We start from the raw sequence: 15,441 nt of genomic DNA, 5'->3' as shown, positions 1-15,441 counted from the left end.
TATTTATTTTTTAAATTTAATTTTATTTTTTAACTTTACAGTATTGTATTGGTTTTGCCATATATCAAAATGAATCCGCCACAGGTATACATGTGTTCCCCATCCTGAACCCTCCTCCCTTCTCCCTCCCCATACCATCCCTCTGGGTCATCCCAGTGCACCAGCCCCAAGCATCCAGCATCATGCATCGAACCTGGACTGGCGACTCGTTTCATATATGATATTATACATGTTACAATGCCATTCTCCCAAATCAGTGCACCCTCTCCCTCTCCCACAGAGTCCAAAAAACTACCTTTTAAACAGTAATTCCCATTCTTCCCTTCTCCCTAGTGCCTGGAAACCACCATCTACTTTCTGTCTCTATGAATCTGACGACTCTAAATCCCTCATATAAGCAGAGTCATGTAGCACTTGTCTTTTCATGGCTGGCTTATTAAATTTATCTTAAATGTAACACGCAGCCAACTTAAAGAAAAATATCAGGCAAATGAATAGCAAAGATGGCACATGAATAAGTGAAAAACTGGGCACAACGGATGATGGGCTAAGATGATTTGAGTAAGAAGACTATTTTTCCTGTATTAATCTTCACAAACCTTCTCTTAGTTTCAGCAGGGAAGACCACCCTGAGAAGAGCATCTATCGCCTCTTCTCAGCCCCTCCTTGCGACATTCACACTTTTCCCCCCATTTCATTTCCTTTTATTTCCATTTTTTAAAAATTGGCGTATAATTGCTTAACAACGTTGCGTGAGTTTCTGCTGTACAACGATCTGAATCACCTATACGTATACATCAAAACTGCTCTTGAGTGTCTGTAACTGGCTGCAACCCACCTGTCAAAACCCAGCACAGGGAGTCCCCTGCTGGTCCAGTAGCTAAGACTTTGTGCTCCCAATGCAGGGGGCCTGGGTTCCACCCCTGGTCAGGGAACTAGATCCCACACGCTGCCACTAAGACCCAGAGTGGCCAAATGAATAAACAAATAAATAAACAAATGCTTAATTTAAAAAAAAGAAAAAGCCTCTTAGGTAGAGAGACAGAAAAGACCAGCTCATCCCAAAAAGATACATCTAATAAAAATTTCTGGCAAAGGGACCAATTCCAAATGTTGCTAAACACACATACACATATACATAGCAAACACAAATTTCCCAGAAAACCTTTCATTTCAGAGATGCCTGGTAGCTGATGTACAATGATTTCCTAACACTCTCAGTCATGCAAACACTTCTTTAGAATGTGTGAAGCCAAATAAAACCCACTGTGTAGTGGTCCAGTCTGGAGGAGGGGGCCCCAGTTCATTCTGGCTGTATGTGGCTCCTTTCTCCGTTTATAACAGAGAATTTGCCAGGTGAGCTGAGAAGACTCTGACCTACCACTTGGGATGGAAATGTGATGGGCAGAGGCCTGGGAGGTGGCATGTTCTCATAAGGAGCGTGGCAGGTCTACCTTCATTGAAGGGAAATTAGAGGCCATCTAGAGGAAACTAGAGGCCATCTCCTTCTTTGAGGTCAAATGCTAGAAATTGGTAGAACTGGGCCCAGTCCTGAATTGTGCAGTTTCCCTACACCACAAAAATGGGTATTTTCATTCCCCAAGGCCTTTTTGTCCCCTTGAACTCCGCAAGGACAAAGATGAACAGATTTGAGGTGACGGGCTTTATCCCCCCTGGCCAAGGGTTGCTACTTGCTGGGGGAGGAGGGGAGGCCTTGACTTCATCAAGAAGATTTCTAAAAGCAGTGACAGGAGGATTTTTATGAAAAAGCTCCATCAACTGAGGACCAGTTGGAGAGAACAGAACAGGAAAGGGAACATCAGGGGACGTGGCCCTGCCACTTGCAGGAGAGGAGAAGGATTCAGTGACTTTTTTACTTATGAACTTTCCTGCCAATGACTTACCAGTGAGAGATGGAAAGGGCAGATAGGAGCCCGTGCTGGCAGGGTCTCCCCTCATTCCTGTAAAACTAAGAAAGGAACAAAGGACCTGTTGTCCTGGGCACCCTTGAAGCTGAAAACAGGAGCAGGAGCCAGGCGGGCTGTGTCTCACCCGCTGATCCCGGAGCCCAGCCATTGGCCAGCGTGGAGCTTCATGGAAAAGCAATTCTCCTTAGGGTCACACCACGGGTGTCTCAGAGCCAGATTCAGTCAGACCCTGCATCTAACTGACCCGATGTTCTGCAGCAAAGTCAACTACCAATCCAGCGGCCAGCCAAGGTCTGTAAAGGCCGCAAGAGATCTGGGCCACCAGCCCCACAACAAAACTGGAATCTACTTCCAGGACACACTGTGCCTTTCCAGAATTCTCCAAAAACGTCCTTGTAAGTCAGCGAAAATCATAATCTACCACTCAGATGCCCAGGAAACACTGGCAGGACATGTACCCAGGCAAAGAACGAAAATAACCAACGAGCAATCAGAAGGGACTATATCTCAGGGGGTGGGTTCGTGGTAATACTGATTTTTATTTTTTGCATTATGCTTTTTCTACAATGTGCAGGTTTTGCTTTTGCTGATCAAAAAAGAAATCTTATATGTTCTTTTTAAAAGCCTTCCCTGGGACTTTGCTGGTGGTCCAGTGGCTAAGACTCTGAGCTCCCAATGCAGGGCGCCTGGGTTCCATCCCAGGTTGAGGAACTGGATCCCACATGCTACAGCTAAAACTTGGCGCAGCCAAATAAATAAACAAAAATAAATGTTAAAAAAAAAAAAAACCTTCCCCAATATCACCAGTCAAAATGGGCAAAACAACTGTTTCGGGAACTGTTGATTTAGAGGATGTCTTTACACCTGCTCACCTCATTCTTTAAGGCTGAGTCGCATCTTTGCTAAAACCGCCTCCCACCTGGAATTACCCACATCCTCGCTAAGGTCCCCAGGACATCTGGCACAGTCCACTATTATGTCCTCTTCCCATTATATGATATTTGTTGACCATTCTTTCTTCCTTAAGTTGTGCAACACTTTAGGCTCCTGTCTAGGTATGTTAGCAAATAGCACCCGCTCGAAACATATTTTCTGTAAATTGAACTTAATTGTTGCCACTTTGGTAACAGTGTGAGAAAAGAGTTGGTCAGTCCACGTAGAATTCCTTGATACCATAATCCAAACACCTGCATAGTGGTTGGAAATCAGGAAACACCTTAAGGAACTGGGAGAAAACTGGTCAGGCAAGTCATGGCAGAATATCCTCACGGGCATGATGGGTCACTGTCTTACTGCAAAACTATTTCTGCTTCTGATGAACCGAGCTCTGTCCCCCCAAAAGCACCCCATCATCCTGCTTCCATTGAAGGAAAGAGCAGCTGTGTCTATGGTGTCACTTGAGTGTTTCAGACAAATGGGTCTTCAACTCAAGTCAAAGAGCTTCTCTATCCTGTTTGCCATCAGATAGTCTTCGAGAAAGAAGGTGAACAGGCGAGGGCTGACAAATCAGAATTAATGGAAATATGCGTGGGGCTTCGCTGGCGGCTCAGTGGTGAACAATACACCTGCCAATACAGGAGATGTGGGTTCAGTCCCTGGGTCAGGAAGATCCTTGGGAGAAGGAAATGTCAACCCATTCCAGTTTTCTTGTCTAGGAAATCCCATGGACAGAGGTGGCTGGTGGGCTACAGGCCATGGGGGTCTCAAAGAGTCAGACACAACTTAGTGACTAAAACAACAACAGTGTTAATAATTCTTAGAAATAGATCATGTGTAAGATGAACATAAACTTTGATAACAGTAAGCATTTTTTTAAAGAAAGAATCTAAGATGCTACAAGATATAGCTAAGATTCTGTAGCAAGTGATTATTATGAGCTTCCTAGGAGACAAACCAACTTTTCTGACAGGTGTGGTTGGTTCTGGGCACGGTCTGCTCTCAGATGCTGTGGGACCTAAGGATGAGCCCCAAATTCTGAGGGGCAGACAGGTTTCCAAATATGGCAAAAGAGGAAAATATTGCTTTGCACAGGACACAGACACTATGTCAGGAGACAAAACACAAAGCGATTTTGCCTTTGACGACTTGAACTTGTTCCAAAAGACCTCATGAAAAGATCCTCCAAGACTTTCAGAAGACCAAAAGTAGCTATAATCAGTGGAGAATAGTCACTCTGCATGTACTATTTCAAGAGGAAAAGATGGAAAGGAATAATACAAAGTGACATTAAATTCTGTATTTAAAGTCACCGATATTGAGGACATGTATTTATTAACTATGGGAAACTGTATTGGAGGCTAAAATGTATTCTGAGTTTAAATGAAGAATTTAAGCCCCCCAAATAGCCAAAATGGCTCTACCAGATTTGGGTGCATACGTTTCTTAGTTAGGGATTCTCAGGCAGCACTAGTGGTAAAGAACCCATCTGCCAATGCAGGAGACATAAGAGATGCAAGTTTGATCCCTGGATCGGGAAGATGCCCTGGAGAAGGGTATGGCAATCCACTTCAGTATTCTTGCCTGGAGAATCCCATGGGCGGAGGAGCCGGGTGGGCTACAGTTCATAGGGTCGCAAAGAGTTGGACACGACCTAAGTGATATAGGACACACATACTCACTGCAACTAAGAGTGTGCATGCCAGAACTAAAGATCCTGCTTGCCACAACTAAGACCCAACACAGCCAAATAAATAAGTAAATAAATTTAAAAAGGTAGATGACAGCAAGTGTAGATAAGAACAGAGCATTCAGAACTCTCACACACTGTGGGTGGAAGTGCAAATTGACATAATGACTTTGGAAAACTGTTGGGCACCATTTACTAATGTTGACTATATAAGTATCCTACAACCCATCAATTCATTCCTATGTCCCGAACTGAAGCTTGTCACACATGTTCCCCCCAAAGACACAAGAATGTTTAGTTCAGTTCAGTCACTCAGTTGTGTCCAACTCTTTGCAACCCCATGAATTGCAGCACGCCAGGCCTCCCTGTCCATCACCAACTCCCGGAGTTCACTGAGACTCACGTCCATCGAGTCAGTGATGCCATCCAACCATCTCATCCTCTGTCGTTCCCTTCTCCTCCTGCCTTCAATCTTTCCCAGCATCAGGGTCTTTTCAAATGAATCAGCTCTTCACATCAGGTGGCCAAAGTATTGGAGTTTCAGCTTTAGCGTCAGTCCTTCCAATGAATATTCAGGACTGATTTCCTTTAGGATGGACTAGTTCAATCTCCTTGCAGTCCAAGGGACTCTCAAGAGTCTTCTCCAACACCACAGTTCAAAAGCATTAATTCTTCAGTGCTCAGCTTTCTTCACAGTCCAACTCTCATATCCATATATGACCACTGGAAAAACCATAGCCTTGACTAGACGGACCTTTGTTGGCAAAGTAATGTCTCTGCTTTTCAATATGCTATCTCGGTTGGTCATAGCTTTTCTTCCAAGGAGCAAGCGTCCTTTAATTTCATGGCTGCAGTCACCATCTGCGGTGATTTTGAAGCCCAGAAAAATAAAGTCTGACACTGTTTCCACTGTTTCCCCATCTATTTCCCATGAAGTGATGGGACCAGATGCCATGATCTTCATTTTCTGAATGTTGAGTTTTAAGCCAACTTTTTCACTCTCCTCTTTCACCTTCATCAAGAGGCTTTTAGTTCCTCTTCACTTTCTGCCATAAGGGTGGTGTCATCTGCATATCTGAGGTTACTGATATTTCTCCTGACAATCTTGATTCCAGCTTGTGCTTCTTCCAGCCCAGTGTTCACAGCAGCATTATTCAAAATAGCTCCACACTGGAAACAATGCCAATATCCATCAACAGGAGAATACAACTTGTGCTGTATTCATAGAATGGAATACACACTGTATGATTCCAGTTGTATTAAGGCCCCAAACAGGCAAATCTGACTGATGGCAACAGAAGCCAGGAAAGTGTTTACTCTTGGGGAACGGAGATCAGAAGGGAGTACACTGGGGGGCCCTCCCTATGCTCTGGAGGAAGCTTAAAGCCTATCCCACATCTTCAACATTTTATTTCTTTACGCACCAGACTATTTTCTTGGGCTCCAAAATCACTGCAGATGGTGACTGCAGCCATGAAATTAAAGGACGCTTGCTCCTTGGAAGAAAAGCTATGACCAACCTAGACAGCATATTAAAAACCAGAGACATTACTTCACCAACAAAGGTCCATCTAGTCAAGGCTATGGTTTTTCCAGTAGTCATATATGGATGTGAGAGTTGGACCATAAAGAAAGCTGAGCACTGAAGAATTGATACCTTTGAACTGTGGTGTTGGAGAAGACTCTTGAGAGTCCTTGGACTGCAAGGAGATCCAACTAGTCCATCCTAAAGGAAATCAGTCCTGAATATTCATTAGAAAGACTGACGCTAAAGCTGAAACTCCAATACTTTGGCCACCTGATGTGAAGAGCTGACTCATTTGAAAAGACCCTGATGCTGGGAAAGATTGAAGGCAGGAGGAGAAGGGGACGACAGAGGATGAGATGGTTGGATGGCATCACTGACTCAATGGACATGAGTTTGAGCAAGCTCTGGGAGTTGGTGAAGGACAGGGAAGCCTGGCGTGCTGCAGTCCATGGGTTCGTGAAGAGTTGGACACAACTGAGCAATTGAACTGAACTGAACTGAGGTCCCCTAATTGCTTTATGAGCCTGGCGTCTTGCTCTTCCAAGAGGCTTGAATATGTTTAGAATCTCAAAGGGGCTGGTGACTGTCATTTGTCCATTCACTGAATATTTACTAAGTGTATGCTACCTGCCAGACACCATCCTGAGTGTTGAAAAAAAACAGCATTGGGCACAGATGAAGTCTCTGGTCTCACACAGCGTAGTTTTTAGTGTCGGGGGCAGAAAACACAAACGTAAGCCAGTGAGTCCATTTCAGGTCTGTACAAGTTCTACAACTTTGAATAAAGCCAGAGACTTCCCTGGTGGTCCAGGGGTTAAGAATCTGCCTTGCAATGCAGGGGACACAGGTTCAATCCCTGGTTGGGAAACTAAGAGCCCCTACTCCACAACTAGAGAGTCCATGAGCCTCAAATGAAGGTCCCTGCAAGATGCAAAGAAGATCCCACATGTGGCTGCAATGAAGACCCAATGCAGCCAAAGAAATAAATTAATATTAAAAAAAATAATAATAACAGCCAGCTGCGGGGACAGGAGAAAGGAGAGTCCATGGGTGACTGCTTCCTGCAGAAAGGGCATTCCAGGCAAAAGGAACGGTAGGATAAAGTCTGGGAGGTGGGAGCTTGCTTGGCCAGGAGCCCAGGGGCTGGAGTAGACAGATGGAGTAGGTGACACTGTCAGAAGAGATTTTCGGGGCAGGGGTGGGGGTTGGATCCCGAAGGACTGAAGGCTATGGTGAAGATTTTGGTTTTAAATGGAAAACTACTAAAGGACTTTGAACGGGAGGGACATGACTTGGATTCAGATGAACTAAAGTCAGACCATCCTCTGACTTAGATAACAGTTCAGAGGGACTTCTCTGGCAATCCAGTGTTTAATACTCCACCTTCCAATGCAGAGAGTATGGATTTGATCCCTGGTCCAGGAAATAAAGTCCCACATGCTGCGGGAGCTGTGCCAAAAATTAAAAACAAAACAAAACAAAACAAAAAAAACCAGCTCAGAGGTGGTGAATCGGTGAAGATAAAGCAGGGGCAGCAGGCAGGGTCTACTGCAGTGCTGGTGAGGAGTGGTCCCACCCTGGATCTATCTTATTGGCAGAGCTGCTAGAGTTTGGAGATAGAGGGGAAGGCAGTTATGAGACAAGAGGTGTCAGGGTTGAAGCATTTGTGAAGGGAAACCAAGGGCTCAGTCCTGGTCTTTGTAAGTTTGAAATGCCAAGGGTCAGGCTGTGGGAAGCTGGATGCAAACACGTGGATCCAACAGAGGACCAGCCTAGGGATGGATACAAGCTGGGAACCTGGGAATGTTCTGGAGGTGGGAATGCTCGTAATGACGGATGGATGAGACGGAGAGAGGTAAGAGGAAGTGGAACCAAAAAGATTCCATTTAACCTATGGTTGGATCATAAGCCACAAGCCTGGATGGGATCACATAGGAAGTGGCTCTAGAGATGTCTCTGTAAACAAGATACTGTGCTTTCCACGTGCTAACACTGGGCCAAGTGCTTCACAGCTGTTAACTCCATCTTCCTAACAACTCAGAGGTAAAGCTCCGTTATTGTCCCTATTTTACTGATATGGACACGGAGGGTCCTATTCAGAAAAGAAAGGGGATGGTGCAGAAGCCGCTGGGAGTCCCAGGGTCAGGTGGGCAGGGGGACAAGGAGGAAGCAGCCAGTGGCAGGCGAGGTGAGAGGAGACCAGGGAGCCTGGTGTCCCCGATGCCCACGAGTGTCCCTGCAGGGGACAGAAGGTGGGAGCTGACCATGGATAGAAAAAAGGGACATCTTTACTTCCACTAACCTGCTTCCTTCTGAAATTAACTTCCTCCCAGTTTGAATGCAGGCAACACATCTCAGTAGTGCTCTCAGCCCCTGAGACCCTGTCACCACCAGCAGCCCCAGATGCTCTCAGTGTCAGTACAGGCCTGCCTGTCCGCCTCCAGATGTGAGCGGCTCCTCAACCCACAGCCTGACCTGGCCTTTAACATGTCAGTAAAGGAGCACCTACGCTATGAAATCACACGTTAACGATTCTGATCCTCGTATCTCAGTTGTTCCCCCTGTCGCGCTACATATTTTATTTTATGCATGTAAAGTATTATCCCGAGGAGGGGCTCCATGACACCCGAAAAGGCTAAAGACCTCCAGCTCATCTCAATATTAACCACAGAGCAGCCACCGCAGGCAGGAAACCACATCCTAACCTGGGGAGTCAGCGCGTACTTCATTTGGCATCCACCCAGACGCTTCCTGGTGACTGCCTGGGGCAGGTGACGGTAGCCCACAGCGCCCAGGCACCCTCACCATGGGTGATGTCACAAAGGAAGGTGACTGGGATGCCTTCCTGCAGCCACCAGAAGGTGCCCTGCCCACGTCTGGGGGTGGGGGTAGGAGATGAGGGTGGGATGGGGTTAGGGTGTGTCTTCTCTCTACAAGGCTCTCATTTGACTGGGTTCTGCTCCCCTCACTCCCACTGCTTCCCGGTCATCTGCCCTTCAGGGTGCTCTGTGCCAGGCTGACCCACTGTCTCCCTGTAACCACAGACCTGCTCTGCCCTCATTTGCAAACAGCTCAGAGTCCTCCTCGCAGTGCCTCTCCATCATCTGCCTCTCTTGACTTCTCCACTGGGCAAAATGGAGGGATTAAAACTGAGTCCCTGTTCCATGCTCCAAACAGTCAGTGAGAGATCCCAGCACAGAATCCAGAGGCTTCTCAGGTGGGCTTTTTCCATGTCACATGGGTCCCAGATCAGCAGAACTAGGGTCACGATAGAGTTTCCTTCAAGGGTCGTTAGGAGATTCAATGAGCTGGCAGATGTAATGTACTTAAAACAGTGGTCCACACGTGGTGAACACCGTACACATTGTTAAAGATAATCTTGGAAACAGACATTACCGTATGTAAAATAGATAGCCAAGGGGAATTTGCTGAATGACTCAGGGAACTCAAACCTGGGCTCTGTAACAACCTAGAGGGGTGGGATGCGGAGGGAGGTGCCACGGCTGTTCAAGTGGGAGGGGACATGGGTAAACCTATGGCTGAGTCATGTTGATGTTTGGTAGAAACCAACACAACATTGTAAAACAACTACCCTTCAATTAAAAAACAAACTAAAAAAAGATAATCTCAACTTTCCTATTTCCCTTCTAAAAGCCTTTAAAATTCATAAATTCAGTATCAACCAGTATAGCATTCAAGAATAACTGACACTAACATGAAAAAGAAAAAGGTTTCGTGGGATGTTTATAGTCATTCTTAAATTTAAAAACCTTAAAGGAAATGTTAAGGGTGAAGAGAAAAAACCTGGAACTACATTGAACACGGGCAGAAAATCTCTGATCAAAAATCACTGTGTATTTGTCTAGTTTCTGGGGAAAAAATGAACCCATTAAAACTGTTCATACCAAAGTCAAGGGGAAGTCACAGAATGCCAAGTGGAGGACCATCTAGTCTACCTCCAACATTTTTGTACAAAAGGAGAGGAGACAGCACAGAGTATTTGCACAGCTAAGGGGGACTTATTCCTCCAGAGACCCAGGGTGTGGACGCACAGACTCTCAGCTGCGGGGTGGCAGCTGCAGGGTGGCAGGGTGCCGCCCTGGGTCAGCTGGTTCTCCTTCCTCTATAGCAGGAACAGGTCGGGCTGGTTTGAAACTTGCCCTGACAACCAGATTCACCTGGTTTGCCTGCCTCTGCAGGACTCCTCCTGCCCAGCTCATGACTTGCAAGCAAAACCAACTCCAAAAATCTCACCCTCACGCTGCACCGGGCAGCCTCAACCCCATTTCCTGAGAAAAAGGGGAAACTACTAATAAATCTGGCCTCCGAGGCACCAAGTGTCCATGGCATTTTCTACTGACTATGCCCTCCTGTCCTTGCAAAGAACTAGAGCTTCCAAGAACTAGAAGAGGTCTGGGGACTCTCCTCCAGCCTGCCCGCTCCCCACCTCTGTATCCTCATTCTGCAGAAAATGCCAGTCCTTAACTACCTACTTAGACCTTGTGTGTTGTGAACACAGCGTAACACAGGTAGCCAGTGCCTTTCTTCATCGCTTACAACCACATCCAATTTCCAATACGCTGGGTCACATTTTGGGCTAAGGGCCATGGAAGGTGCTGGGGTTGTTTCTGACCTGAGAATGCAAAACGAGTCCATCCTCTTTAGTGCTCCCTTCAAACCTTCTGGAGACAGACACGGGCTACACTGAATTCTGTTTTGCACACGGAGGCTCCCGCTGAGTTACTGTTTCCATCACTGTGAGAAGGTGGAGGTGGCAGACAGAACTTTAGGTTTCCGGGTTCTGATGCCAAGAGGAATGGAGAAGGTGTAAAGTTCAAGTGCCTTCAGATGGATTAATGTGAACCCAGACAACTGGTTCCTAGGCCACTCCCACCTCCTACAGAAGATTCTTCTGGAGTGGCCACCACACCCCCAGTTCCCAAACCTGCCAGGCGACCGGAACAGCTATCCTGGTGGCTACCAGGGTCACATCGCCCCCATCGTGTCCCCGATGCCTAATCGCCTCGGTCACCTGTGGGCTTCGGTGGGTCCCAGGCCATTTTCCAGGCTGACATCTGTCTGCACCATCTCCTGTTTCAGTTCGCCGATCTCCGAGGCAATTGTGTCAATGAGCTATTCAAAGACAAAAATAGTGTGACGTCAGGAAGTGGAAGAGGCGTGCCCAGAGCTGGGCAGCTTCAGCCACTTCAATAGGAGCACAGAGGTGACCACTTTTCTTTTCTTTTTTTTTAAATCCTGGCTTTGTGAATTTCCTTTACCCAGAGGAGGGGGGAAATAGGGAGGGAGCAGCTTCTGAGAAAGAGGAAGAACTTAGGTTTCGGTATCACCCTAAAATATGACATAAATAAAACAAAAAAATATGACACCCAGTTTGCTTTCTCAACATGAACTACAAAGAGGAATAAACAAATCTTGGCAAAACCAGGCTTCAACATTCCTACTGTCAAAGTGAACAGTCAAAATGGATGCCCTGGATTAAACTTTATACCATCCTTATTCTGGTTACAGAAAGATGTCTATTTCAAAGATACATACAGTTGGCAAATCAACTTCCAATGACTTGTTAGGGGAAAGGGAAGAGAGAGGATTGTGTGGGGGTAGGAGTGGGTGAGCAGGCAGTCAGGGAGCCGCAGGGGAAGAGATGGGGAAACGTGTCTTCTTCTCGGAGAAGACTTGTGTGGTCTTGCATGCCTTGCCTACATGCTTGGGAAGAAGCTACATCTGACCCTGAAGTTTGGTCTGAATTCTTGAGCCCCCCTTCCTCCCCACATCCACTCATTCAAAAGAATCTTCATGATGCTAATCAGGATCTGTGGAACAGCTACTCAAAGTGTCACCGCTCATTCATTTTTTAAAAAATGTAGTACTTTTGCCTAGAAAATCCCATGGACAGAGGAGCCTGGTAGGCTGCAGTCCATGGGGTCGCTAGAGTCTGACATGACTGAATGACTTCACTTTCACTTTTCACTTTCATGCACTGGAGAAGGAAATGGCGACCCACTCCATTGTTCTTGCCTGGAAAATCCCAGGGACGGGGGACCCTGGTGGGCCACAGTCCATGGGGTCGCTAAGAGTTGGATATGACTGAGCGATTTCACTTTCACTTTTAACTTTTATGCACTGGAGAAGGAAATGGCAACCCACTCCAGTGTTCTTGCCTGGAGAATCCCAGGGACGGGGGAGCCTGGTGGGCTGCCGTCTATGGGGTCGCACAGAGTCGGACACGACTGAAGCGACTTAGCAGCAGCAGCAGCAGTTATTTTTTCATATGGGGCTTCCCAGGTGGCTGGTGGTAAAGAATCCACCTGCCCTGCAAGAGACACAGGTTCAGTCTTTGAATTGGGAAGATCCCTTGGAAAAGGTAATGGTAACCCACTCCAGTATTCTTGCCTGGGAAGTCCCATGGACAGAGGAGCCTGGCAGACTACAGTCGATAGGGTCACAAAAGAGCTGGACACACCTTAGCGGCTAAATTAACAGATGTTTTCATATAAATGTTACTTATGTCAACAAGAAACCAATTAATATTTTAAAATAAACATTTAAATTATTTCTTTCCTAATATAGCAGATATCTGTAGGTGTAACCCACATGTCAAGCCCTCCATAATTTTTCACAGTGTAAAGGGGTCCCGGGGATAAAATGCTTGAGAATCATTGTTCTAGCTTAAAGATGTTGTCGTCTTGCCTCAAGCAGCTTTTATTCCACCCAGACTCTGGAAGAAATTTCATTTTGAGTCTATAGGCTGTACCAAAATGTACCCTTATCTATTCATTCATTCAGATTTTTATGTCTACTCACTTCATGCTAAGCACTCCATGACATTTCTCATGGAGATAATACTGTATTTGGGACACAGACCACAGCACTGAGCATCGAGAAGTTACAGAATGAAAAGAGAATTGAGTGATGCTGTAGGCGGCAGCTAAAGGGTCACCCTAGCTATGGTGGGTGGTCAGGACAGGTCTTTTGAGGAAGTGATGAAGCCCTGAATGACAAGGGAGCCAAGAAAAGATCAGGGGAGGAGCCCTCCACACAGCGAGTCCCAGAGGCGAGGGAGGTTTGTGGAAAACTGTGGTCTGCCTGCCACCAGCCTTTGTCCACCTTCTAGATTACAGTACCCTTGGATTTGAATTTTCAGCTGAGAACCATTGGAGGGCTTTAGTAGGGGAATGGCCATTTTACTTGTTTTATGTTCTAAAAAGATCTCCTTGGCTGCTGGCTACACATGGTTTGTAAGGAAAAGCAGCAAAAGTAGTTACGAGGCAACTGCAATGGTCCAGGCAAGAGACAACGGTGGTATGGACCAGAGTGGTATCAGAGAGAAGGGGGCAAATCCAGGAATCACTGGACATGGAAACTGAGAGATGGATTGAATGTGAGAGAAGTCTCAAGGCCACTCCTAAGTTGTTGGCTTGAGCTATTAGATAGACGATAGTGCCTTTCACTGAGGAAAACATGGGGAAGGATCAGATTTGAGGAAGTAACCCAGTGGACACTGCACAGGTTAAGTTTTAACTGAGTTGCTGGTTGGTCATCAATTCAATGTATTAAGTGACTTCTAATACTAAGGGTGGAACAACTTATACATTTGGAAGTCACTGGAATAGGTCACTGTGACAAGGAGAGACTATCTATGGGGGTGGGGGATGGATAAGGGGCCCCAGCAAACAGCTGTGTGCACTCTCAGCACTTAGAGGTCAGGGGATAGGGGGCCAGCCAAGTCCATCCCCTTTGTGTGTGACTGGGGTGCAGGCTGTACGTGGAGCTTCTGGAAGCACTGGGGCCTTAGAAGAGGAGATAAGGGGATTTCCTTTGAGACACATTCCAGAGGCAAAAATTAAAGGTCTGACAATGTCAAATCCTTGAGGATGTGGGAAAACAGGAGCACTTACATGTTGCCGGAGCCATGTTTGGCAAGCACATTGGAAAGCCGTGTGTGGTACCTTATAGAGACACAGACTCCCGTGCACACGCTTGAGAGAAACCCACGCCCCTGGGTGAGATGAGAATATTGGCCGCACTGCTGTTTGTAAGAAAACCAAATTATAAGCATCTAAATGTCCACCAACTGGAGACACTGGATAAATGGAGGTATAGAATACTCCACAGCGGTTAAAATGAATGAACTAGGACTTCCCTGGTGGTCTAGTGGTTAAGACTCTGCATTTCCACCGCAAAGGGCATGGGTTCAATCCTGGATTAGAGAAATAAAATCCCATAAGCCTGCCCAGCGTAGCCAAAAAAAAAAAAAAAAACGAAAGAAAAAGAAGCAGATTATATACATCAACACACAGGCAAAAGCTCAAACAAGTTTTCATAAAAGCAAAAAAAGAAAAGTGAAACAGATTACACTCAGTATATGAAGTTTAAAACTAAGCAAAATTGTACTGTTGAGTGTTTGTAGATACATATATGAAAACAGATGACTCCAAGATGCAGTATAGGGTTAATCATCCTAGTTCTCAGGAAGAGAAGTGGATGCAGGTGTGTACAGATGGATAGAGGTGTGCACAGGTGGGTGGAAGTGTGCACAGGTGGACAGAGGTGTGCACAGGTGGACAGAGGTGTGCACAGGTGGACAGAGGTGTGTGCACAGGTAGATGGAGGTGTGCACAGGTAGAGCATCTCAGCCACTTGCAGCACTTCATTTCTTAAAGTGGCAAAATGATGATACTAGATGGAGCTAGTGATGAGTGTAATATCATGCGATTTTCTGTATGTTTAATTGACTTCGTCATCAAACTTATTTAGTTCAGTTCAGTCACTCAGTTGTGTCCGACTCTTTGCGACCCCATGAATCGCAGCACGCCAGGCCTCCCTGTCCATCACCAACTCCCAGAGTTCACCCAGACTTGAATATGTAGGAAAATGGAAAAAGGAAGGACTAAAAAGGTGGGAGTGAGTAGGGTGAGCTGGGGGTGTCTGAGTGTCTGTGCAGGGGTCCCCCCTCCACTTTCTAGGGCAGGAAGGTCACACATGGCCCATGAGGGAGCAAGCAGATGTGCCCTGGGGAGGCCCAAACTCGACCTCCAGCAAATCTCAAAGGAAAGATTCCCAACCCAGCACATTCATCCTTTCTGCCCTCAGTCCCGTTCACAGCCATCATCATGAACTGAATGGCTTTCCCTGAGAGAAGCAGCTGACCCCTCCAGCCAGCTTTCTTTGTCCCAAACACACACTACAATCTGTGGTTGTCACTCAATACACCCAGATGGCAAGCCACAGGTGGCACCCCTTATCTGTAAAGCAGAAGGGAAGGGCCAGGGCCCCAAGGCATGAAGGTGGCTGACCACAGAAGCTGCCCTGGCTGGATGACTCTGGGACGCTCTGGATGG

The 15,441-nt window shown here is 46.4% G+C and overlaps 1 protein-coding gene across 18 annotated transcripts in view; it reads right to left on the bottom strand.

Moving 5' to 3' along the window:
* The window catches only part of RIN2 (Ras and Rab interactor 2), a 208,795-nt gene that overhangs the window by 52,151 nt on the left and 141,203 nt on the right, over positions 1-15,441 (bottom strand). For 12 of the 18 annotated variants that reach the window (XM_070381143.1, XM_070381144.1, XM_070381145.1 and 9 more), the window contains one exon: positions 11,115-11,215. The exons of 3 other annotated variants lie outside the window; for them this stretch is intronic. In XM_070381143.1, the coding sequence (XP_070237244.1) occupies positions 11,115-11,215 (101 nt within the window). Of the gene's footprint in view, positions 1-10,715; positions 10,884-11,114; positions 11,216-15,441 lie in introns of those variants that run through there. 3 more of the 18 variants (XM_070381155.1, XM_070381156.1, XM_070381157.1) reach the window with 2 other exon arrangements.

The sequence above is a fragment of the Bos mutus genome, chromosome 13, assembly GCF_027580195.1.
Source record: "Bos mutus isolate GX-2022 chromosome 13, NWIPB_WYAK_1.1, whole genome shotgun sequence".
Taxonomy (NCBI): Eukaryota; Metazoa; Chordata; class Mammalia; order Artiodactyla; family Bovidae; genus Bos; species Bos mutus.
Note: the sequence above shows the minus strand (reverse complement) of the source record. Positions and strands in the feature narration are given on the sequence as shown.